The sequence below is a fragment of the Neoarius graeffei genome, chromosome 19 (genome assembly GCF_027579695.1).
Source record: "Neoarius graeffei isolate fNeoGra1 chromosome 19, fNeoGra1.pri, whole genome shotgun sequence".
Lineage (NCBI taxonomy): Eukaryota > Metazoa > Chordata > Actinopteri > Siluriformes > Ariidae > Neoarius > Neoarius graeffei.
In genome coordinates, this window is record NC_083587.1 from 45,262,462 (window position 1) to 45,289,270 (window position 26,809).

Below are 26,809 nucleotides of genomic sequence, written 5' to 3' on the forward strand. Positions count from 1 at the left end.
AAAGACTTGTTTGGTTTTAAACGTTTGCTTTGTTTGCTGAAAACAAACCACATCACGGCCTACAAAAACTCGCCGTCCGACCTGCGGAGGCATATTAAGGTATATAAAGGTTTTATTCTAAGAGAAAGCTTGTAATGAAGTTGTCTGTGCTTTTAGAGCTAGCGATAACGTTGCAATAGCTATGCAGTCTGCTTAGTCAAATGACTTTCTATGGATTTGCCCACCAAGTTGCCATCGCTTTGTCCACGGCTAATGTTTACACATAGCTAGTTAACTTGGACACTGTTAGTTAGCATGTAAAAACGGAGTTACGCTAACATGAATAACGTTAACTTATCTGAAGTCCTTTCAGAAATATGTTTTAGCATAATCTTGCCAAATAAACAGAATGTAGAAATCTTTCTTTTCTAGTAACGTTAGCTACCCAATATGATTTCGAGTTTGAAAAGAGTTTGCTAGCATGTCGGGTGGAGTTTCACTGACTAGCTAGCTTAACGTTAAACCACCATGATGGCACAGCATGCGTTCATTTTGTGAATTCACATTTCTGTCTTTGGTAACGGCGTTAGGTTTTGTAAGCGTTGTGGCAATAATACAACGATGCGTTGACAGAAAATGCACTTTTAATACTTAAGTATTTTTAAAAGCAAATACTTCAGTACTTTAACTTAAGTAAAAATTTGACTGTACAACTTTCACTTGTATCAGAGTAACATTTGACCAGTGGGATCTGTACGTTGACTGAAGTAATGAAGTTGGGTACTTTGTCCACCTCTGGTTATTTGTCTGAAAAGTGGTTTCCGATGTAATGTATACGCAAACACAGACAACATAATGCGAGAGTTAACGTCCATGGTGTAAGAGGTATTGCACAAATGAAGTGAAAATGAATAGTGCAAACTGAGTAATAAGATTTAAGGTTTACAGGGTTGTGCAAGTAGTGATACAGCAGTATGAGGATGATTGTAAACAACACTAAACTCTACAAATAGATCAATAAGTTACGTGTTATTATTCTATCCACCTTCACTGGATATGAGAAATCTTGCACTCTGATTGGCTACTCTACTACGAGGCTATCAGCTCATATACCGTGAGTAGAGAAAAACAAAATGGTGGAGCGTGGTGCTGAACCAACAGAGGATGAAATAAAAAGTCTACTCGAAAACAACCCCCCCCAAATTATCAGGTATTTAAAAGAAACAGAAATAATGAAAAGAATATAGTTTATTTTTTTCCCCTCCCCAATATCTCCTGTTCCACACTCCAGCCCAGTCGGTGGCGGTAATGCACCTTTAAGTTGGTTTGCCAACCGCCAAAAAAAAAAACCCTAAAGAAGAAGGAGAAAACCCCCCAAAATACAAAAAAAGCAACAAAATACGGAATAAAAGTATTTGATGGTAAGAACGTATCTTTTTTTTTTCGGGAATTATTATTGCAGCATTTTTCACCAATTGCTCCTGTCATTTCGCTGTTTTTTTTTTTTTACATTCTAAGCGGAACTGATTTTGTCAGACGTTTTGTGTAAAGTTTTTATTTATCTAATTTGCAAAAAATAAAAATGCTCCGTTTCTCAAAATCCAGTGAATGTGGATAGAATAAAACAGTTATTCCACTCAATCTCGTCGTACATGGCTTATAGCCGACTCGGTGCTACGTGCCTCGTCAGCTATCAGCTCATGTACGACTCAATTTTGTGGAATAACTGTTAAATATACATTATATATCAGGGTGGAGTTCTCCTTTAGAAATAGCAGTGAAACTTTCATACCCTCTTTCCACTGTTAGCCCCGAATTACGCACCCTTTCCCCACCACGGCCGATGGAGCTGGAGTTGGAGCTGGAGCTGCTGGAAGGGGTGGATGTTGATGGAGAGGCTGTGTGGTCCTATGCGTCATGCCCTGATGTGGAGGAGTGCAGACTGGGCCTTCACACCTGCCATCCCTCGGCCACATGCGTGAACACACCCACCTCCTACGAGTGCCACTGTGAGAGGGGTTTCACCGGAGATGGAGAGCATTATTGCAATCAGACGTGAGTCTTTAACACATTACTTACTCTCTGTTTGATTATATGATACATAAATACAACCCCGATTCCAAAAAAGTTGGGACAAAGTACAAATTGTAAATAAAAACGGAATGCAATGATGTGGAAGTTTTAAAATTCCATATTTTATTCAGAATAGAACACAGATGACATATCAAATGTTTAAACTGAGAAAATGTATCATTTAAAGAGAAAAATTAGGTGATTTTAAATTTTATGACAACAACACATCTCAAAAAAGTTGGGACAAGGCCATGTTTACCACTGTGAGACATCCCCTTTTCTCTTTACAACAGTCTGTAAACGTCTGGGGACTGAGGAGACAAGCTGCTCAAGTTTAGGGATAGGAATGTTAACCCATTCTTGTCTAATGTAGGATTCTAGTTGCTCAACTGTCTTAGGTCTTTTTTGTCGTATCTTCCGTTTTATGATGCGCCAAATGTTTTCTATGGGTGAAAGATCTGGACTGCAGGCTGGCCAGTTCAGTACCCGGACCCTTCTTCTACGCAGCCATGATGCTGTAATTGTTTGGCATTGTCATGTTGGAAAATGCAAGGTCTTCCCTGAAAGAGACGTCGTCTGGATGGGAGCATATGTTGCTCTAGAACCTGGATATACCTTTCAGCATTGATGGTGTCTTTCCAGATGTGTAAGCTGCCCATGCCACATGCACTAATGCAACCCCATACCATCAGAGATGCAGGCTTCTGAACTGAGCGCTGATAACAACTTGGGTCGTCCTTCTCCTCTTTAGTCCGAATGACACGGCGTCCCTGATTTCCATAAAGAACTTCAAATTTTGATTCGTCTGACCACAGAACAGTTTTCCACTTTGCCACAGTCCATTTTAAATGAGCCTTGGCCCAGAGAAGATGTCTGCGCTTCTGGATCATGTTTAGATACGGTTTCTTCTTTGAACTATAGAGTTTTAGCTGGCAAAGGCGGATGGCACAGTGAATTGTGTTCACAGATAATGTTCTCTGGAAATATTCCTGAGCCCATTTTGAGATTTCCAATACAGAAGCATGCCTGTATGTGATGCAGTGCCGTCTAAAGGCCTCTGCATGCTTTTGCGACAAGGCTTTCGCAGACAGCTTTTCGCAGACAGTTGTAATTTATTGTTGAGCGGGGGAATAGGCGTGCGCGATGTTATTCACCGGCACAACGCAAGGGGGCGCGAAGTCGCTAGGAGTAGTTGGTGGGTGTGGTTAGTGGAGTGTTTATCCTCCGGTTACTTATAATGACTAGAACTGGAGTCGTATAGATGTACGTACTTCCTCACTTCCTCAATCAACCGCTCTTCATGCTGCTCCATCTTCGCTCTTAAAACGAATGTGTTGGAAATCAACACATCTTTTCTGCAAGTTTAATTTCGACAAGAGTTGTGTTATATTTCAGAAATGTTTAACACCAAAATTGCACAAATAACAAATAATGTGTTAAAATGAACAAAAGTTCTGTTGTCCCAATCTGGACATAGAGATGTGTTAAAAAACAACGCAAGTTGTGTTATTTTCAACACATGTGTTTTAAGAGTGTTCGCTCGTGTTTTTAAAAATAGCGGTCGTGAAAACAAACCAAACTGGGAAAGTAGGGAAGCGGAAGTGCGTGTACAGCGGATGTAGAGTGGACCAATCAGAGCCCTCTTGTCTGCGGCGCTGTCTGCGAGGCTTCTGCGGTGGTCACAATTTTTGGGAGTTGCACGCAGAGCGTCTGCGAAGGTGGGGGGGCTACGCAGACACTGTCTGTGACACTATCTGCGAGGACTGGGTTGTCAGCATAAATTGGCCTTAAGGGCCCGAAGATCACGGGCACCCGGTATGGTTTTCCGGCCTTGACCCCTACGCACAGAGATTCTTCCAGATTCTCTGAATCTTTTGATGATATTATGCACTGTAGATGATGATATGTTCAAACTCTTTGCAATTTTACACTGTCGAACTCCTTTCTGATATTGCTCCACTATTTGTCGGCGCAGAATTAGGGGGATTGGTGATCCTCTTCCCATCTTTACTTCTGAGAGCCGCTGCCACTCCAAGATGCTCTTTTTATACCCAGTCATGTTAATGACCTATTGCCAATTGACCTAATGAGTTGCAATTTGGTCCTCCAGCTGTTCCTTTTTTGTACCTTTAACTTTTCCAGCCTCTTTTTGCCTCTGTCCCAACTTTTTTGAGATGTGTTGCTGTCATGAAATTTCAAATGAGCCAATATTTGGCATGAAATTTCAAAATGTCTCACTTTCAACATCTGATATGTTGTCTATGTTCTACTGTGAATACAATATCAGTTTTTGAGATTTGTAAATTACTGCATTCCATTTTTATTTACAAATTGTACTTTGTCCCAACTTTTTTGGAATCGGGGTTGTATTTCAAACACTCATAACTTGCTATAGCAGTGACAAAATAGCGATCAAAAATGCATTCCTGTATTTAATACAATGAGAAATAGAATTTTGATAATAAAAAATTAGCCTTCAGTTCCCCTTTAAAGGGATAGTTTGGGATTTTTGACATGAATCTGTATGGCATCCATCAATAGTGTCATGCAAACACACTGACTTACCCCTGACAGCATCCTGTGAGTCCAGTTCTTGTCCAGTTTTGGTCCAGACGAAAGTAGTCCGGCAAGTTTGTTGGGGTCACGAAAGTAAAACGTTTTTCGTCTCAAAACAGTATGTGTTCAAAAGAGTGATATATTTGCATCACAAAACCGTTGCCAAATAAAAAGTCAGACCTCGAAATCGCTTGGCACTATTTTCTCTCCCTTCTTATCACTGCGCGCTGCCGCCAGGTGACAGCGAAACGCAGACCCACTAAGCTGGTGGGAGACCAAGGCTGCACTCTATCCACGGCTTACACACGTGATGGCACGGAGGATGTGTATAGTGGCAGCATCTGTCCCCCCAGAGAGGATCTTTTCAAAAGCAGGACAGATTATAACTGAGAGGAGAAATAGAATCAGAATTAACTAGTTAATTGCAGCAATTAAAGGAATAGGTAGGAAAAGGAAGGCGCAAAGACACCGCGCAGCGCCTGAAAACGGGTTTTCAGGCGCTGCGCACCCGTTTTCAGGCGCTGCGCGGTGTCTTTGCGCCTGCAGCGGTGCTTTGCCTGTGCTGTGGCTGAAAATAGTTCCAGATATAAATTGGTCTAGTAAATCCCTTCGTGTTAATTTGCATTGATATGTGTACTCGATGGGAATGCACAAGTCATGAGAAATAATTATAAAAAATCTTGAGTTATTTAATTCACTTTTGCAACGACATGCTAGCTGGACACGCCGGATTACAGCAACTAAGCTAACCTGGGCGTTTCTAGATCAGGACAATGGCTGGGTCGGCTACAAAACGCTTTGGCTCACTCATCCAACTCTAGGGACTGCAGGGACTGACTCAATTTCATCTGGGGGTGGCGTACTCCTTTAAATCAAAAATAAAATCTCAGGAGCCGTTTGGGAGCCGAAAGAGCCGGCTCCTTATAGTAAGAAGAGCCAAAAGAGCCGGCTCCCGAAAAAGAGCCGAAATTCCCATCACTAAAACAATGAATGAACCAGCCGTGGCTGTCACCTGGCGGCAGCGCGCAGTGATAAGAAGGGAGAGAAAATAGTGCCAAGCGATTTCGAGGTCTGACTTTTTATTTGGCAACGGTTTTGTGATGCAAATATATCACTCTTTTGAACATGTACTGTTTTGAGACGAAAACCGTTTTACTTTCGTGACCCCAACAAACTTGCCGGACTACTTTCGTCTGGACCAAAACTGGACAAGAACTGGACTCACAGGATGCTGTCAGGGGTAAGTCAGTGTGTTTGCACGACACTATTGATGGGGATGCCATACAGATTCATGTCAAAAATCCTGAACTATCCTTTTAAAATATATCTTTAAAATGTGTTTATTGAATGCCTGTTTAAGTAGACATTTTTGCACTTAGCATATGAATTTTGAGCACAAAAGTTTTATTCTTAATTTCTGATAACGTTGAACAGCTGTAGCTGGGTACTGAGTGAACATCAGGTGTCCGTCCTGGATCTCTAGGAGAATACGAATGCCTGTTAATGTAAATCCAATGCATGACATTCTTAAAAAATTAAGCACATTACGCATGAGGGACTTGAAGATCCGTTTCAGTTTCATAACAACCAGGTGAAAGTGTATTCATGGACAATATGTGTGTAAGCATTGAATATGAAAGGTTTGGCTCAGTGAAGAAATAAAAGCAGTTTTTGATTCAGACAAATGGCAGACTGCAAGTCGTCGTCTTCTTTTGGCTGCTCTGGATTAGGGGTCGCCACAGCGGATCTTTTGTCTCCATTGCTCCCTGTCTTCTGCATCCTTCTCTACCACACCTGCCACTTTCATGTCCTCTCTCACCACATCCACGTATCTCCTCTTTGGCCTTCCTCGTTTTCGTTTGCCTGGCAGCTCCATCCTCAACGTTCTCCTTCCAACATGCTCTGCATCTCTTCTCAGGATGTGCCCGTACCATCTCAGTCTCATCTCTCTTAGCTTAATTCCCAAGCTCTCTACATGTGCTGTCCCTCTGATGTGCTCGTTCCTTATCCTGTCCAACCTCCCATCGCAAACCTTAACATCCTCAACTCCGCCACCTCCAACTTTGCCTCCTGTTTCTTCGTTGCTGGTCTCACTACTGTCTTATACATCTTACCTTTCACTTTTGCTGGGGCTTTCCGATCACAAATGACTCCCGAAATCCTTCTCCAACTGCTCCACCCTGCCTGCACTCTCTTTCTCACCTCACTATCGCAGCCCCCATTTTCCTGCACAGTTGACCCCAGGTACTTGAATTCACCAACTTTCTTTACGTCTACTCCTTGCATCTTCACTACACTCTCATCCCCATTCTCATTGACGCACATGTATTCTGTTTTGCTCCTGCTCACCTTCGTTCCTCTTCGTTCCAACGCATACCTCCATCTCTCCAAACCCAACTCGACCTCCTTTCTACTTTCACCACATATCACAATATCATCCGCAAACTCCACACAGAAAGGCTCCCGTCGGCCACTGGGCTCGAACCCAGAACCTTCTTGCTGTAGGGCGACAGTGCTAACCACTACACCACCGTGCGTTATTGTATATAAATTAGGATTGCTATCTCCAACCAAACTCTGAGATTTGAGGGTTTTTTTATTTTTATTTATTTATTTATAAGCAGCCAAGCTTGCTTGTAAAATGCAAAAAAAACAAAAAACAAAAAACTTGACTATTTAAAGTGCATATCACGGGTAAATTCAGGAGCAAGATCAATGCAATTCTCCTATTTTATATTAAACTTTGGTCAAATATCTTTCACATTTTGCATTTTGTGCAATTTTTTTTTACCTTGTGCAATACCAGAAAAATTCAGTTGAAATCAAGCCATTTGAGGCGAATTGGGCCGCCTCTGAAAAAACTTGGCACTTGGATTTCCCGGCAAACATTGATTTTCGTGACGTCGCGTGCGGGACACCTCCTTCTGAATCCTACGTCAGCGCTGGTTTGTTTATGAGAAAACGACCTGGTGGTTTTCTGCAAATTTCTTCAACGTTATCGCGTAATTATTAAAATGGTTAACAGATGTATCGTAGGAGGGTGTAGCAACACCAATCTTGATGGGATTAGTACTCATCGTTTCCCAAAAGACCGGCCAGGGAGAGAGAAATGGGAGCGCTTGGTCTACACAGGCTGTGCACTGAAACTGTGCAAAGCTCTCGCAGCCTGCTGGCGCTTCCGCGGGTAACGTCACGAATCTGGCTCCAGACTCCCTTGGGATTTTTCCAGACGCGTTTTGTTATTTTATTTTTTTCTGCTGTAGACAGATGGCCTTGTGCAAAATTACCCTTCTGGATGAGTGTGTAAAGGGACAGACTTTCATATAAAAAAAAAACGAAATTGGTCCAGAATATGCACTTTAAAGGAACAGTTCACCGTACTTCCATAATGAAATATGCTCTTATCTGAATTGAGACGAGCTGCTCCGTACCTCTCCGAGCTTTGCGCGACCTCCCAGTCAGTCAGACGCAGTCAGACGCGCTGTCACTCCTGTTAGCAATGTAGCTAGGCTCAGTATGGCCAATGGTATTTTTTGGGGCTGTAGTTAGATGCGACCAAACTCTTCCGCCTTTTTCCTGTTTACATAGGTTTATATGACCAGTGATATGAAACAAGTTCAGTTACACAAATTGAAACGTAGCGATTTTCTATGCTATGGAAAGTCCGCACTATAATGACAGGCGTACTAACACCTTCTGCGCGCTTCGGCAGCACATTGATACGGAGCTCAGATATCAATGCGCTAATGAAATAAGAGCATATTTCATTATGGAAGTACGGTGGACTGTTCCTTTAAGCTCATCTAAATGTATCACATTGAACAGTGCTGTATTTTTCGTGTGATGTGTTTGGTGTTTCTTTCACTGCTGCTATGTGCTGTATTTTAGAACAGTGAAAGTAAGAGATTGATTGATTGATTTTAGACAAACCCTACTTCCTGCCCAATGCCCCCACCCCCCCATTAAAAAAAAATGGCTGTTATATATATGATTTAAAAAAAAAAAAAACGAAAGTGAATCAACATTTTTATACTTCAACATCCTCATCATGTAAATAAATTTGTGCTAACAATATCCTTTCCCAATAACGCTATATGCCCCAAGGGATACTTCTAATAGGACATGGTGCTATTCCTAGCAACAGCCTGACTGCAGCTGATGACAGTTTAATGACTTGTCATAAGGGTTTGAATTATGACTGAGATCCAGGGGCAGTGTGCATTCACTTGTGTATGGATATATGAGGCGACACAACACTGAAAAGAGACCCCGAGGCATTGACAGACGCTCTGAGAGGCAGCAGACTGGAGACAGCATCGCACACTTGTCTGCTAAAAAAAAAAAAACAACCTAATAGCCCAGGCTAGTGATGTTTCCACCCGTGTTGTGAACAATGGGTTTGAGAATGGGTTGTGGCTAAAGAAAACTCACTCACGCCCCACTGGCTGCCATTTGATCTTCTCTGTAGTATGAGCCCAAGTCAAAGTCCCTTCCCACGGCATGTGGCGCATAGGGCGGCGCCGATCTCCGTTTCCGTAGCCCTCGGCCTCTCGCCTATTACATAGCTAAGGTTACAGTGGGGGGCTAGTCCTCTGGTAACCGCAAGAGTTTGACTCCCCACTCGCATCTGTATTGCAGCGTGCCTTGCCAGATGGCAGCAGGTACCATTTTTATGATGGTCTTTGGTATGACCCGACCGTGGATATAACTCGTGATTGAGAGGCGGACACGCTAACCACTATGAGCCCAAGACATTTGAAAAAAATTCGAGCTACCCAAAACACATTGGCTACTTATTATGCCACATTTGTTTGCATCCCAGATGTATGGTGTGTTCGTGTGGTGTGTAGTCACCAGTGGCAAACTGTTACTATTAGGGCTGGGACTTCAGCTCAGCCAAAACTTAGCCAGACACACCAAAAAAGCAACAGGGCAAAGGATTAGCAGCAGGCTGCCAGGTCACTCCGTTGTGTGTAGTTGATGTTGATTTTAAAAGTAACCAAGTAAATTACAGAGGGAAATGAATACTTAAGTCTGAGTGAAAAATACTGTAGCAAGCGTGCAGCGTGGAAGAAGAGTCGGGGGATAGAAATTTTAGTTTGTCGGTCGTTAGTCTGTGCTACTTGTTCTCGATAGCACTGGCTTGACCGCTTTATTAGCATTCGCTAACACTACTGATGAATGCTACACCTGCTGGAAGGCGACTTCACTGCTGCGCTGACTAGCCTGGGCCTGCCCATCCTAAGTGTGACGCAACACGGGGGCCTGTTGCGAACTTAGTCTGGCTAGGCAAGCTATCTCCAGCTCTTCCAAGCTCCTGAAAAATCGGGAGCCAATCAACTTTGAGCATCTCCAACGGCCCTGGGTAGAGGCGTGTTCAAGGCAGTGACGTAGTAGAACTGCGACCGGAAGCCATAGATTGTTTACAGGATCTATGCCAGAAGCGCTTCATTCACTAGAAACATTACGAACATGGAGCAGCGGCAAGCCTTTGACACAGCGGTAGATGCTGTATTGAAAGCATTCAACAGGAAGTTCTCATTGAAAATGGAGCAAAGAGCAGCCCTGGAGGTATTTATCTTCTTCCTGTTACTCAAGCAGTTTCCGTCGTGTTACATACGTCAGAGGAAAGAGTGATGTGATTGGTTTAAGCTTCGTCACAGCCTTTTCTGGCTTCGACCAGTAGCAAACTGAGGCATTTCAGGGAGGCGGGTCAACCACGCGCTTTGGGAAACGGTTGGGCTTAATATCTTTGCCAGACCAATGCTCGCAGAGCTTTGAAGTTGCGTTAGCCAGACTAGCGCTGACGGCTGTGACTCACGGTTAAGCTTGAGTTGGGCTTTGAGAAGACTGAGGGCGGTAAATGTTTGCTCCCTCCCACTATAAATCAAAATCTGATTGGTTAATTCATCTGTCACTTCCTACATAAACATACACTGCCATGGCTTTCTGTCCCGGCAATGAAGTCCTAACCAATGAGTGAGCCGGCTCTGAACTCTTCTCAGCCTAGAGACAACAAACAAACAAAAAAATGTAATTGGATAACTCGATTTTAATGTTTTCAGGACAGTAACTCTTTCATTTCTGAAGCAAATTTGATCGAAAATGAAGCCAAATTAGAAGAGAATAATTATAATGAAAGAAATTAAATATAACATTTGAAATGCTGATATGTTTGGGCCTTCTCTGAAAGCCTAGAAGGCCCTGACAGTTCCCCTCTGGTAGTCACAATGCTGAGTCCTTCTAAAGCCTCGGTCACAACCGGCCGTATGTGGTCCTACGACCGGTCTACGTGCAAGAAACGCACGGATGGCGCGCGTGTGACGTGCTGATTTTCGAGCCGTAGACCGGCTGCAGAGGTTCTTTGTCATGTCAAACAAACTCTACGGGCGCTTACGTTTTTTTTCAGGTTGCAAAACAAACTTGCGGCCAACGTGCGTCTTTCTCCACGAACAAAAAAAAAAACGCAGCGATTTGGGGAAACGCCAAAAATCGCACAGCCAAAAAATCGTACGTCCGGTTGTGACCTAGGCTTTAGATATAATAAGGGAATTAGTATCTCCATGTGTTTATGACTATGCTTGGTTGTCTTTTTGCTTCTTAGATGTTATAATGAATGTCGTGAGGGCAAGTGCAGTGGCAGTCCACTTTTTGAGTGCGAGTGCTCTCTGGGTTGGACTTCGGATCCGGCCACGCTGGTGCTCAGTGGTGTGGAGTGTGACGTCGACTGCATTTGTAACTTCCATAGCACTTGCATCACGGCACCAGGAATCTGCGACCAATGCCAGGGTGAATACCTTCTCTGTTCTGTTCTCAGTCTTCTTTTGGCTTGTGCGAACATTTTTATGTACCTTCATTGAGCTGCCTTTTTTTTTTTTTTTTTTTTAATGCCAGATTGGACTACAGGACCACACTGTGAGCACTGTCGGCCTGGTAGCTTTGGTTCAGCAGTGGCTGGCGGTGGAGGCTGTGTGCCATGTGAGTGTAATGGACATGGTGACCCACTGCAGGGATTCTGCCACAATCAAACAGGCCAGTGCTACTGTACGCACCATACCCATGGAATACACTGCGAGTTCTGCTTACCTGGCTACTACGGAGACCCCCGGTGAGACCTCGGCATTGTCTCATGATTTATGAGAATTTGCGCAAGGCTAATAAAAAGCTAATAGTTACCTAACTAGTAAGATTAGACTAATGGGCAGAGGAAATATTCCACATTTTTCTGAGCATTTCCTGCATAGTACATTCAATACAAATTGATTTAAAGCCATATTTAAAATATTATCTTTAATTTATTTTTTTTCAGGAACAATGGTACATGTTTCAGGCAGTGTCAAGGTCGCTCCGTTGCCCTTTCTTCATCAGCTCCTCCCTCACAGTCCCTCTCGTCCTCTCTTGGTTGGCATGGATCAGCAGGAGGTCAGGATGGTCTCTCACACTGCCTGTGGGTTCTTTCTGTCTCTCAGGATCTGGCACCATGCATGCCAGGCCAGATGTGCCCACCTGTGGCACTGACTCTGCATCCAGACTCTTATACACATTGCACAGTAAGTGTAATATCCAACACGTGGATAAAGGGCTGCATCAAAAAAGATATAACATTGCGTATGTTATTGAAGGTATGGGTTCAAAATGATTTGCCTGTTTGTTTGGTTTTTTTTAAATTACGCAGAATTCGTACGTGTACATATTTGATGGCCTGCCACATTTTCTCAGCGATGGTGTGATGCATACGGATCACAACCTGATCGGAGCTTTTTGTGGCACAACTCGTAATCAACCAATCACAGTCGAAGCCAAATCTGGTAAGGGATTTTGCGACATTTTCATACCTTTTAAGTTGCGTAGAAGATCTGTTTTTGTCTTTGAAGCTGCGTTCACTTTGCTTGAATTATAATTTCCATTTAAACATCTTATACGCGTGTCATTTCAGGTGTGATCTCTGTCTACTTTGAGGCAAATGTGTCTTCAGCTCATCCTCAGGGTTTTAACGCCTCCTTCTGGGTACGGCGTTGCACTGAGGGAGGATATGAAGAGGGCCTTGATGGCTCATCAGAATGCCAGGGCTTGGCTCAGTGCCGTGACGGGATCTGCCAGTGTCCCAGTGGTTACGGTGGGCCACTCTGTGATTGGCTCATCTGCCCGGGGGATTGTGGCACTCGAGAGGGCCGAGGCATCTGCAACACGGTGAGACTGAATGTTAACAAGGCCTTGTTTTACAGAAGATACGCAGCTACTGCAGGATTTTGCAGCTGTGCACTTGATAGGTTTCTTTTTTTGTTGTTGTTAATGTAGTCTTACCATGATAAATAGTACATTGCACTGAAGTAGAATCAATCAAACCCTGTGTCCGAAATCACTCACTCTTTCACTACTCCCTATATAGGGAATTACTTTATAGAGGACTATATAGTGAGCTCATTGGCAAAATGAAAAAAAAAAACGCTTTCGGACACTAGTCCGTCGCGCTGGTTTTTACATCATTACTGTTGCACTATTAAAACGTGCCAGATCAGCCGGCTGGTAGTTTTCAAAATAATAAATACATGCGTGTTTTTTTGTGATAAATCCATATTATACTGAACGTATTTCCCACATTCATCAATACAAAGTACCTGCATCTTTCAGTTTTTTTTAAAATCAAGGTTGAATACTTTCTTCTTTGCCGCTGCCTTTTATTAAATCACATTTGAGACTTTTAATTTGATTTCTTTCAACTCGACTGCAATGCATGATGGGATATATTGCTTTGGTTAGTGACCATCGGTTGTACACTACTTTTTGCGATGCATTGTGGGATACTTTGAGTGCACTATATAGGGTGTAAATAACCAGAGGTGGACAAAGTACCCAACTAAATTACTTAAGTCAAAGTACAGATCCCACTGGTCAAATGTTACTCTGATACAAGTGAAAGTTGTGCAGTCAAATTTTTACTTAAGTTAAAGTACTGAAGTATTTGCTTTTAAAAATACTTAAGTATTAAAAGTGCATTTTCTGTCAGCGCATTATTGTATTATTGCCACAAGGCTTACAAAACCTAATGCCTCTGAAACAACCGACTGGGTTTACAAAATGAACGCATGCTGTGCCATCATGGTGGTTTAATGTTATGCTAGCTAGTCAGTGAAACTCCACCTGACATGCTAGCAAACTCTTTTCAAACTTGAAATCATATTAGGTAGCTAACGCTACTAGAAAAGAAAGATTTCTATATTCTGTTTATTTGGCAAGATTATGCTAAAACCTATTTCTGAAAGGACTTCAGATAAGTTAACGTTATTTATGTTAGCGTAACTCCGTATTTACATGCTAACTAACAGTGTCCAAGTTAACTAGCTATGTGTAAACGTTAGCCATGGACAAGGCGATGGCAACTTGGTGAGCAAATCCATAGAAAGTCATTTGACTAACCAGACTGCATAGCTATTGCAACGTTATCGCTAGCTCTAAAAGCACAGGCAACTTCATTACAAGCTTTCTCTTGAAATAAAACGTTTATATACCTCAATATGCTTCCGCAGGTCGGACGGTGAGTTTTTGTAGGCCGTGATGTGGTTCGTTTTTGTCAAACAAAGCAAACATTTAAAACGAAACAAATCTTTAATCCTTTCAGAAAAGTGAAACATGGGTTCTAGGTATGGCCATGAGTGTGTGCGTTCCCCAGAAGACCCGCCTCCTTCCATTCTGCCATCAACTGATCGTGTTCAAATAACGCTGCTGAGAAATCATTGAGCTTGATTTTATACAGTCTATGGACGTGACGTGACCCTAGTGATTACTGTCTCAGTGTCAGCTGCAAAAAGAAAATCATATTTTAGAAAAGAGAAGAAAAAAAGATCCACTTTCAAAGCCGCTTCATAGTAACGAGTAACTTGATAGAAATGTAGTGGAGTGAAAAGTACGATATTTGTCTTTCAAATGTAGTGAAGTTAAAGTCATAAGTTTCCAAAAAAAATAATACTCAAGTAAAGTACAGATACTCAAAAAGTGTACTTAAGTACAGTACTCAAGTAAATGTACAACCCCAATTCCAAAAAAGTTGGGACGCTGTGTAAACTGTAAATAAAGACAGAATGCGATAATTTACAAATCATGGAAATGCTATATTTAATTGAAAATAGTACAAAGACAACATATCATATATTGAAACAGAAATGTTATTGTTTTTTGAGAAATATATGCTCATTTTGAATTTGATGTCAGCAACATCTTTCAGAAAAGTTGGGACAGGGGCATGTTTACCGCTGTGTTGCATCATCTCTACTGTTAACAACACTCTGTAAACGTGTGGGAACTGAGGAGACCAGCTGCTGTAGTTTTGAAAGAGAAATGTTGTCCCATTCTTGCCTGATATACAATTTCAGATGCTCAACAGTTTGGGGTCTCCTTTGTCGTATTTTGCGCTTCATAATGCACCAAATGTTTTAAATGGAAGGCAGGTCTGGACTGCAGCAGGCCGGTTTAGCACCCAGACTCTCTTACTACGGAGCCATGTAGTTTTAATATGCACAGAACGTGGTTTGGCATTGTCTTGCTGAAAGAAGGAAGGCCTTCCCTGAAAAAGATTTTGTCTGGATGGCAGCATATTGCTCTGAAACGTGTATATATCATTCAGCATTAATGATGCCTTCCCAGATGCCCAAGCTACCCATGTCATGTGCACTAATGCACCCTCATACCATCACAGATGCTGCTTTTGAGCTGTGCACTGATAACCCCTTTAACTCTTTAGCCTGGAGGACGTGGGGTCCATGATTTCTAAAAAGAATTTCTACTTTTGATTCATTAGACAGTTTTCCACTTCACCTCAGTCCACCGTAAAAGAGCTCGGGCCCAGAGAAGGGGGCAGGGTTTCTGGATATTGTTTATATCTGGTTTTAACTTGCATTTGTGGATGCAGTAATGAAGTGTTTTCACAGACGATGGTTTTCTGAAGTGTTCCTGAGCCCATACAGTGATTTCCACTACAGACACGTGTCTGCTTTTAATGCAGTGTCACCTGAGGGCCTGAAGATCACAGGCATCCAATGTCAGTTTTCAGTCTTGTCTCTTGCTTACAGAGATTTCTCCAGATTCTCTGAATCTTTTAATGATATTATGGACCATAGATGATATGATCCCCAAATTCTTTGGAGTTTTACATTGAGGAATGTTATTCTTAAATTGTTGCACTGTTGCCCACGCAGTCATTCACAGAGCGGTGAACCCCGCCCCATATTTACTTCTGAGAGACTCCGCCTCTTGGGGATGCTTTTTTTTATACACAGTCATCTTACTGACCTGTTGCCAATTAACCTAATTAGTTTTTTAGCATTACACAACTTTTTCAGTCTTTTGTTGCCCCTGTCCCAAGTTTTCTGAAACATGTTGCTGACATCAAATTCAAAATGAGCAGAAATTTTTCGAAAAACAATTAAATTTCTTAGTTCCAACATGTAATATGTTGTCTTTGTACTATTTTCAATGAAATGTAGGGCTTCCATGATTTGCAAATCTTCTCATTCTGTTTTTATTTAGATTTTACACCGTGTCCCAACTTTTTTGGAATTGGGGTTGTACTTCGTTACTGTCCACCTTTGTAAATAATCCTCACTAAGGTTTCGGACAGCACTACCAAATGGTGTCCCCACTATATAGTGAGTAGGGAGCGATTTCGGACACAGGGAAACTTTCTTTTTTAGGAGCAAGTCCATTGCTTACTGACTGATGTGTGGCCTATATTTAGGCCATGAACAACCAATAATCTGATGTGTATAAATTAATTAGAGCAGTGTAAAACAAAAATGGCATGATAGTGGAGCAGGTAGTGATGGTTCGATTCTGAATTCTGGTTCCTGTCAGTGATTAACCAAAGGCATGAATGATGGTGTAAAGACTTGTTTATATTTTGTTCTGAAACACATTTGTATCATGACCCACAGAGTTTAAGTGTATTGATGAGGTTTGTGTATCTACGATGCTGGTGCTGTGCATCAAGCCTTCAGGTTTGTGTAGAGCTGCATACCTGGAAGCATTGTGACCCTCTTCTAATTAACAGTTATTCTACAAAATCGAGTCGTACGTGAGCTGATAGCCAACAAGGCGTGTAGCACTGAGTTGACTATAAGCCGTATACAATGAGGCTGAGTGGAATAACTGTTTTATTCTATTCACATTCACTGGATTTTGAGAAACAGAGCATTTTTATTTTTTAATTTTTTGCAAATTCCATAAATAAACCTTTATACAAAATAATTTCCACTTAGAATGTAAACAAACTGGCGAAATGACAGTAGCAATTTGTGAAAAATGCTATAATAATAATTCTTGAAAAATAAAAAAAGGTATTTTTCCATCAAATCCCGCGCTCTGATTGGCTGGCGAGCGGGTCCGTATCCAACAATACGGACCCCAGTTACGGACCCCGGTTACAGACCTCTGGCGACTTGCTCGTTCACAACAACAACAAACATGGTAGCATTTTTTGTCAACATTTATCGTTTTTTTAATAAGATTTATTTATAAGATTATCAAAAATCTTATAAATTTTTGCCAGCATTTCTCAGGAGAATAGCATTAATTTTACAGCATGGATAGCGATAACGACAGTGTTCACAGCGAAAGCGAGTTTTACTACCCTGAGGAAGAAGAAATAAAAGAAAACATTTCAGGAGAAAGCTAAAAACCTCTAACTGTTGCTAACGCCGGGCAAAAACATGGCTGAATCCTGAATGACTCAATTTTGTATAAATAGGGGACTACATAGGCAGCAAAATGTACAACTGTAGTTTTTTTCCTGCCATGGAAGTGCACTTGTATACCGAGGAGGAAGCCATTTGCATTACAGCCGTGAATGAGGATTCAAAATGGCGGCTCGGCTCGATTTTCCCTTTCGGGCGCTCTCGTTTTCTGTTAGAATTTGGTAAAGGAAAAAAAATTATTTACCAGCTTAAGGTCGGTCCGTATGGTGAAATACCGTGACCTCAGCCTTAAATACTGACCTCGGCCCAGAGGGCCTCGCTCAGTACTTTCAAGACCTCGGTCATGGTACTTCACCATACGGACCTCCCAGCTGGTAAATAACATACTATATATTTAATTTTTTGGCGGTCCAAATCCTGCGGGTCCGTATCCTATGGTACGGACCCCGGTTACGGACCTCTGGCAACTCGCTTGTTCACAACAACAACAAACATAGTAGAATTTTGTGTCAATGTTTATCTTTTTTTTAATAAGATTTATTTATAAGATTATCAAAAATCTTATAAATTTTTGCCAGCATTTCTCAGGAGAATAGCATTAATTTTACAGCATGGATAGTGATAACAGTCTTCACAGCGAAAGCGAGTTTTACTACCCTGAGGAAGAAGAAATAAAAGAAAACATTTCAGGAGAAAGCTAAAACCTCTAACTTGCTAACGCCGAGCAAAAACATGGCTGAATCCTGAATGACTCAATTTTGTATAAATAGGGGACTACATAGGCGGCAAAATGTAGTTTTTTTCCTGCCATGGAAGTGCACTTGTATACCGAGGAGGAAGCCATTTGCATTACAACCGTGAATGAGGATTCAAAATGGCGGCTCGGCTCGGTTTTCCCTTTCGGGCGCTCTCGTTTTCTGTTAGAATTTGGTCAAGAAAAAAATAAATATATTATTTACCAGCTTAAGGTCGGTCCGTATGGTGGAATACCGTGACCTCGGCCTTGACTACTGACCTCAGCCCAGAGGGCCTCGCTCAGTACTTTCAAGACCTCGGTCACGATATTTCACGATACGGACCTCCCAGCTGGTAAATAACATGTATAAGTATATATCAGTTCTTGCACTTTACATACATACATACATACATACATACATTTTTATTTCGTCCTCCGTTGGTTCAGCAACACGCTCCGCCATTTTGTTTTTCTCTACTCACGGTTGAGCTGATAGCCTAGTAGAAGAGTAGCCAATCGGAGCATGCGATTGCTCATATCCAGTGAATGTGGATAGAATGAATAGGAATTATCAAGGGTTTTCAAGAAATGTGGCATTACTCTGATCCCATGCTGTACTAAGCACAGTGTATCCTGAAAGTGGTAGAGTTTACTTACTTAATAATTACTTAATAACATGCAGAAACTTAAGACCGATTATATACACTCACTGGCCACTTTTTTAGGAACACCCATCCACCTGATGTTTTATGCAGTTCTCTAATCAGCCAATCCCTTGACAGCATTGTATCACAATGTATAAAATCATGCAGATACAAATCAAGAGCTTCAGTTAATTTTCACTTCAAACATCAGAACGAGAAAAATTTTGATCTCAGAGTGTGACTTTCTTTCACTGTGGCATGGGTGTTGGTTTGAGCCAGATGGTCTAGTTTGAGTATTTCAGAAACTGCTGATCTCCTGGGGTTTTCACACACGGCAGTCTCTAGAGTTTACACAGAATGGTGCGAAAAACAAAAAACACTGCGTGAGCGACAGTTCTGTGGGTGGAAACAAACACCTTGCTGATAAGAGAGGTCAGAGGAAAATGGCCAAATTGGTTCGAGCAACCAGGAAGGATATAGCCACTCTTTACAACCGTGTTGAGCAGAAAAGCATCTCGGCATACAACAGCAGAAGCCCACGTTGGGTTCTACTCCTGCCACTGACTATATACAGCACACACAACTGTTCAGAAATATGCAAATTCAGAAGTATTAATCAAGCCCGAGTAGGTGTGCATGGTGTATCCTGACCATGATGAAGCAATTACTGAAGATGAATACATGATTGGAACACTAATGTAACTCTGTAAACGAAGTAATTGGATATTTTAAAAAGAAAAAAAGAAAAGGAACTACAGCACATCTTAAAGCCAAATCTTAAAAAGATCTTGGAGCTTAAAATTTTAATCATGAAAAAATTTCAAACCTTCTTAAATTTTTAAAACATCTTAAAATCCAAGTACTCTACCTGCAAATTTTGCAGTGAGTTCTTGAAGAACAGCTCTGTGTCAAGCCACTGTGAATAATTTTCGGTGACCTTACCTTAACTCCTGTATTGTCATGTTCTTGCAGACTCTAGGAGTGTGTGTTTGCACTCTCGGCTGGGCTGGATCTGACTGCTCCTCCATCGCAGATGCAAACAGCCTGGTGTGGGAGAACCTGCTGGACACACAGCTCACAGTGGTGAGACATCTCACTCAAACCCTTTCTGTGAAGACGTGCGTGAACTAGAGGTCTGCGCGGGACAGAATTTTCAGTCCCGCTCCCGCCCGCTCCCGCATTGTGCAGTCCCGCTCCCGCCCACTCCCTCAAAGAATTATGATTTTCAGTCCCGCTCCCGCCCGCGCCTGCCATATTTTGTCCTGCTCCCACCCGCAAATCCTGCATGATGCAGACGTTCGCATTATTTCTCACGAAAGTTCTTGTCATTGGCTTGGGGAATTAAACATGCTGAGCTTAGCTGAGCTCTCCACTGACTGATCCTTCACCTAGTGCACGTAGCGAGGGTGCGCGTTGCCAGGCGGCTTGCGCAGCTGAGGCTGTACAGAGATACCCAACACACCTACCAAAATCTACAGTGGATATTAAGAATATTGTACATTGCACATAGCTTATATGCAGGGCTCGAAATTAACTTTTTTTCTTTGTGTCCCCCAGTGGTCCCGAATTCTGTGTTGTATTGTCCCGAATGGAAGCAATAGTGTCCCCATTTTTTTCCTCTCTGAAATAACCAGTGGTTAATATTATCATATGAAGTTACTATTATATTTGTAACTATGCGATTTTGAACCCTTTATATCATTTTTACAATAAGTCACAAGACACAAGCGACACATGTCCTATACATCATCTACTTCAAAATTACAGTTATTGCATTTTCAATTTATTAAACTTTGGCGATCTCGCTGTATGAATAGATACCCGTTTATTTAAAGGGGCCAACTAGCTCATTCAGAAAATGTTTCAACTCACTACATCTGCAGTACACTTTAGTTGAAAATAAGACCCCTTTTATGTTCATTTCATCTACTTATACCTTGAATATCTGTTGGCACTTATAAGGCCAACTTATAATTTTCACCATTACCGTTATCCATTTTTATGAACTTTCCGTTATCCATTACCGTTATCCATTTTTATGAACTTTCCGTTATCCATTTTATGAACTTTCGCTGCCGAAACGTGGGTGCAAATGTTAGCAACATCAGCATAGTGCCAGCAGGTCCGAGCCTAGTTGTGCTGCTGACTGACTAAACTTTCTGAACTAGAAAGACACCAAGAAAACTCACTTATTCTGTTGAACGGTATCTTCCATCAATATCATCCACATCATTCCTGTTGTATTTTATAACGTGTCTAACAGTGTTCATTCAGTTCATTCAGTTGCTAGCGTTGCCTGCAGACCAGGCGATGACACTTTGGATCCTGAAGGTCCCGGAGACGTTATGTCTGGGCTTTCAGTTTCTTCCCCGCGGTCGGTCTGCTTCAACCACTTAAGCATTTTTGTTCTGGCAAGAGTCGGCGCAGCGTGTGCGGTAGCAATTCCATTCCAAGTCCATATAATGCGGACTCCGGCCGAAGATTCTAGAACAGAATGCGCTGCTCTGTAGCCTACGGATGCAGGTGCATCGAAAGTGTAGCTACTATGTATTTTTCGCTGTTAACGTTTTAAAATTAAAATTGACAAATTAGGTGGATGTCTACATACGTGTTACGGCTTTGTAAATAATATTAATGTAGAACTTTTTTTCTAGATCTATTTTTTTCCATTGTCCCGGGATTGTCCCAGATATGATAATTTTGTGTCCCGATGACATTTTTTATGGTCCCTGGGACGTCGGGACACCGTTAGTTTCGAGCGCTGCTTATATGTCACTCCTCACATTTACATTCTAGGAAATACAAGTAGGCCTATAAGAAATTTAATATCATTTAAAGACACAGCGTGATGGTGCCCCGCCCCCTACTTTGAGTGGATTTGAGCATAAATATCTACAGCTCACGTTCAGGGGTGCGTTTCCCAAACACGCAAATGTCCCTCTTTTTAAAGCAGCACTTACTTCTGAAGCACTGTGAGCTTCACTAGAGGAGCTCTGCTCTTCTGCCATGATCGGAGATCTCAAACACGGAAGAGCGGAAAGGAATCGGAAACGTACGCGAGATTAGACCACATCCGCAAATTTAGGCATCTTAAAATGTTTTTATTAATGCCAAATAAAATATCCAGCACAAATTATATATGATAGACATAAATTAATAATTTATACATTTTATTTTAAACACCTTTTTAGTTAGCAGGACTGCAGCTTATCACCTCTCCCGCCCGCTCCCGCATTGTGCACTCCCCCTCCCGCCCATGCCCGCAATGAGCTTTCAAAATTTGTCCCGCGCCACACTGCTTTGCGTCGGGTCCCGTGGGTCCCGCGGGACTCCCGTGGGAGTGCAGGGCTCTAGCGTGAACGCGGATATATTCCCTCAGTTTACTTATGACTCCATTGTCATATTCATGACGATCCTCATAGTAATGAAGAAGTGTTTCCAAACTTTTGATTGGCATTGTATTTATTTGTGATTGTTTACTGAGCACAAAGTGAGAATGAGAATTATTTGCGTATGTGGGTTGCTTTGACAAAAGCGAGATTAACAAGTGTAATCTGAAAATCAATGACCTTTTTTTTTTTTTCTCTTTCATGCCCATAGAGTCCATCTTACAGATTTCTCCAGAGGATGGGGCACTCACTAGTTTCAGGCCCCCAGGGCACACTCTGGTTGTATGGTGGCCTCTCTCTCTCTGAGGGAATTCTGGGAAATGTTTACAGGTATGAACAAGTTTAAAGGTCTTATTGCATCGTTTTTTCATTAATTGTGCGGTGGTCTCTAGTATGAATGAATGCCCTGTGGAAAAAAATGCTGTGGTTCTCCTGTTTCAGGCTGTTCTAGTTTGGTGGAGGAGTGGGTGGTGGGAGAACGACAGGATTTCAGCTCTTACTCATTAATACTCATGACTTGTAAACGTTGAATGTAGCCAACCTCTGATTGGCTAACAGCACTGTGACGCTACCTCCAGTGGGTCAGAACAAGCGGATGTGGGTGTCTTTGTAAAAACTGTTTTGATTGTCTCGACGTCGATGTTTTGACCAATAACAATGTAGATAACACGAATTTTACATCACATTCAATGAGATTTAAACGAGACTAAAGATGGCGACTTACAAATAATGTGTAAACATCATTGGAGTTAAAGTTCGAATAGCATGAAGGAACATACCCCAACCCCCCGAAATTAATAAAAAAAATTCTCAACGGATTTGGCATAATATAAAAAGGTCGTTTTTTTACTTAGAAAAAGCAGAAATCCGCCGAAAAGCGGAAAACTCTCATCCCTGCCGAGCTTGTGACCATGTCATGCATGCTAACGTGGAGAACATGAACATGCTATTTTGTAACAGAAACCTTCGAACAAAAAGTTCATGTTTTACTGACAGCTTGTGAGCTGGTGGTCGACAGATCCAGGGATTAAAAACAACCTCGAAGCAAAACCACTACTGAAGGCACCGAAGTTTGAAAAGTCACTGTGGTTGAAATGATCAGAACACAGTACTAATGTTGCATTCTACTTTGCTGGTGGTGTTCCAAAGATAAATTCCAACCATTTCTTCTTCAGCTCTTCTATCTTGCAACGTTGCTCCGCTTAGGTTTCATTTCTGTCGGCGGCTCCAGCCTGACTTTGGACGCTCGTAACTCAGGCAGGGGAGGTCCCAGCCTCCCCAAACTTGTCAGCCAGAGACTTCTGCCCTCTCCCCAATGAACCAGCACTGCCAGGGCGGGCTAGCTCCGCGCCTTGGGATGTAATTCGCCCTGAGGCAAGCCGCGACACTCCGCTTAGGTTTCATTTCTATCGGCAGCTCCAGCCCGACTTTGGACACTCGTAACTTGGGCAGGGGAGGTCCCAGCCTCCCCAAACTTGGCAGCCAGAGACCTCTGCCCTCTCCCCAACGAACCAGCGCTGCCAGGGCGGGCTAGCCCCGCGCCTCGGGACGTATTTCGCCCCGAGGCGAGCTGAGGCGCTCCGCTTAGGTTTCGTTTCTGTTGGTGACTCCAGCCCGACTTTGAACGCTTGTAACTCGCGCAGAGGAGGTCCCAGCCTCCACAAACATGCAACATTGATGTGTTACTGCCACAAATAACACAGGCACGAACTTGTTCAGACATGTTTTCAGTTTGCTGTTAGGTCCTCTTCGTTAGCTACTGACGAGATGGGCTCTGCTATCTCTCCTCGCGCTTAAATCCAAACTTTCTTCCCGTGGGCAGTCGCAAGCCAAGGTGGGCGAGGCCATGAATACTAATTTTCGAAGTGACGCAAGTTCGTAGGGCTTTTTCAGATCCGCTCATTTTTCTGACTATTTTCTTTCATAAGCTAATACAGGGAATGGGAGTAGAATTACATTTTCACATGCAGCATGCATATGCAACTCGGAGTGAAGTATGGTATTTCAAAAAGAGCCAGTATTAAACGTTTTTGGTGGAAGGGCACCTTTAAGATCTGTAACAAAGTAGACGACAATATGATGTATAGTATGAGAGAAAAGTTTGGACACACCTTCTAATTCAATGGTTTTTCTTTATTTTTATTAATTAAAAGACACTTCATGTCTTAAAGTGCATATCACGGGTAAATTCAGGAGCAAGATGCGTGTAATTTTCCTATTTTATATTAAACTTTGGTCAAATATCTGTCACATTTTGCGCGATTTTTTTTTTACCTTGCGCAGTACCAGAAAAATTCAGTTGAAATCAAGCCATTTGAGGCGAATTGGTCCGCCTCTGAAAAAACTCGCCATTTGGATTTCCCGGCAAACATTGATTTTCGTGACGTCGCGTGCGGGACGCCTCCCTCTGAATCCTACGTCAGCGCTGGTTTGTTTATGAGGAAACGACCTGGTGGTTTTCTGCAAATTTCTTCAACGTTATCACGTAATTATTAAAATGGTTAACAGATGTATCGTAGGAGGGTGTAGCAACACCAATCTTGATGGGATTAGTACTCATCATTTTCCAAAAGACCGGACAATAAGAGAGAAATGGGAGCGCTTGGGCTACACAGGCTGTGCACTGAAACTGTGCAAAGCTCGCGCAGCCTGCTGGCGCTTCCGCAGGTGACGTCACGAATCTGGCTCCAGACTCCCTTGGGATTTTTCCAGACGTGTTTTGTTATTTTATTTTTTTCTGCTGTAGACAGATGGCCTTGTGCAAAATTACCCTTCTGGATGAGTGTGTAAAGGGACATACTTTCATATAAAAAAAAACGAAATTGGTCCAGGATATGCACTTTAAAGTAATGATGGATGTCATTTCTCTTTACTTAGCTGAGCGGTTCTTGACATAATACGGATTATTATAGTTGTCGAATAGGGCTTTTTACTGTATTTTTATTATTTACTGTTAGATCTCAGATATATTAAGAAGGCAAGAAATTGCACTAATTAACTTCTGACGAGGCACCTGTTAATTGAAAAGCATTCCAGGTGACTACCTCATGAAGCTGGTTAAGATAATGCCAGTAGTGTGCACAGCGTCATCAAGGTAAACGGTGGCTACTTTGAAGAATCAAAAATATGAAATGCTTTTTTTTTTTAACACTCCTTTTGTTTACCACATAATTCCATATATGTTGCTTCATAGTTTTGATGTCTTCAGTATTGTTCTACAATATGGAAAATAGTCAAAATACAGAAAAACCTAAGAACGAGCAGGGGTGTACAAACTTTTTGACTGGTACTGTATGTTTTAGCTTTGCGTGAGTAAATATGAACCCATATTACATTTGGCTCAGTGTTTCCACTATTTTTTTTTTTCTGTAACTGAATCAAAAGCGGCGGCACGGTGGTATAGTGGTTAGCACTGTCGCCTCACAGCAAGAAGGTCCTGGGTTCGAGCCCCGTGGCCGGCGAGGGCCTTTCTGTGCGGAGTTTGCATGTTCTCCCCGTGTGCGCGTGGGTTTCCTCCGGGTGCTCCGGTTTCCCCCACAGTCCAAAGACATGCAGGTTAGGTTAACTGGTGACTCTAAATTGACCGTAGGTGTGAATGTGAGTGTGAATGGTTGTCTGTGTCTATGTGTCAGCCCTGTGATGACCTGGCGACTTGTCCAGGGTGTACCCCGCCTTTCGCCCGTAGTCAGCTGGGATAGGCTCCAGCTTGCCTGCGACCCTGTAGAAGGATAAAGCGGCTAGAGATAATGAGATGAGATGAATCAAAAGCTATGCGCTACACGCAGAACAACTAGACAATTATGATATAACCAGTGCACGCTGCTAGAAATAAAACACAACGAGGTGTGGTGATAGAGGAAAATAATCAACGACTGCATGGTGTGGTGTGACCTGGTGTGTAGTGAAGTTAATTATTTGACTATTTTCCAATGACGGTACATACTGAAGGGTTTCATTCCTTTTATACCACAATTTGCCAACGATTAGAACTGTTTGTTTATTCCGTAATGTAAGGCACGTCATGCTTGTAACCGTTACATTTAAAGGGATCCTCCAGCGGATTTATCCTCAAACTTGTACGTAAAAGTAGTCGCAGATTTCCAAAATCAAACTTTCATTTTCGGAGACCAAATAGTGTTCGAGAAAAATGAATTTTCTTTAAAATGTCAGATGTGCTTCCTGCGGTAGTGACATATGCGATGACGTCAGGTAGCGGTCACTGGGAGCAACTCAGCTGTTTATATTCTCTGTTTACTTCGTAGTTTTGCAAGTATTTTACCGACTTTATCAGTTTTTAAATAAGTATGCCTCATTATGGAGCATACACGTATAAATGCCACAGTGATGCTAAAAAGGAAGTACAAGCAGGAACTAGACTGCATTTCCACAGAGAAAATGCCAAGTGTGCTTGCTCAGCTGTAGCAGAGGGTCATCGACAGAAACTGGATCAGACATGAGATTTTGCACTTGCAAAATCTTTTTTTTTTTTTTTTTTTACACATGATCGACAGAAAGTGTGTGTAGCAAAGTGTGTATTGTGTGTGGCTGCGTGCTCGGTTTAAAATGACTCGACTCACAGCATGACATGACACTTCACGGTCTAAAATCTCTGTTTTAACCCATGCCATACACTCTCTCTGTTAATCTACTCAGCACCAGCTGTAGATCATGTAAAAAACAAAACAAAAAAGATTTTAGAGCGCGGAGTGTCATGTCACGCTGCGAGTTGAACCATTTTAAACCGAG

At 42.2% G+C, this 26,809-nt stretch overlaps 1 protein-coding gene across 2 annotated transcripts in view; it reads left to right on the top strand.

The window, feature by feature from the left end:
- The window catches only part of megf8 (multiple EGF-like-domains 8), a 146,594-nt gene that overhangs the window by 70,534 nt on the left and 49,251 nt on the right, over positions 1–26,809 (top strand). For both annotated transcript variants that reach the window (XM_060900158.1, XM_060900159.1), the window contains exons 22-29: positions 1,789–2,034; positions 11,213–11,397; positions 11,503–11,716; positions 11,918–12,158; positions 12,284–12,416; positions 12,545–12,798; positions 19,647–19,757; positions 22,275–22,393. In XM_060900158.1, coding sequence (XP_060756141.1) covers positions 1,789–2,034; positions 11,213–11,397; positions 11,503–11,716; positions 11,918–12,158; positions 12,284–12,416; positions 12,545–12,798; positions 19,647–19,757; positions 22,275–22,393 — 1,503 coding nt within the window. The remainder of the gene's footprint in view (positions 1–1,788; positions 2,035–11,212; positions 11,398–11,502; positions 11,717–11,917; positions 12,159–12,283; positions 12,417–12,544; positions 12,799–19,646; positions 19,758–22,274; positions 22,394–26,809) is intronic.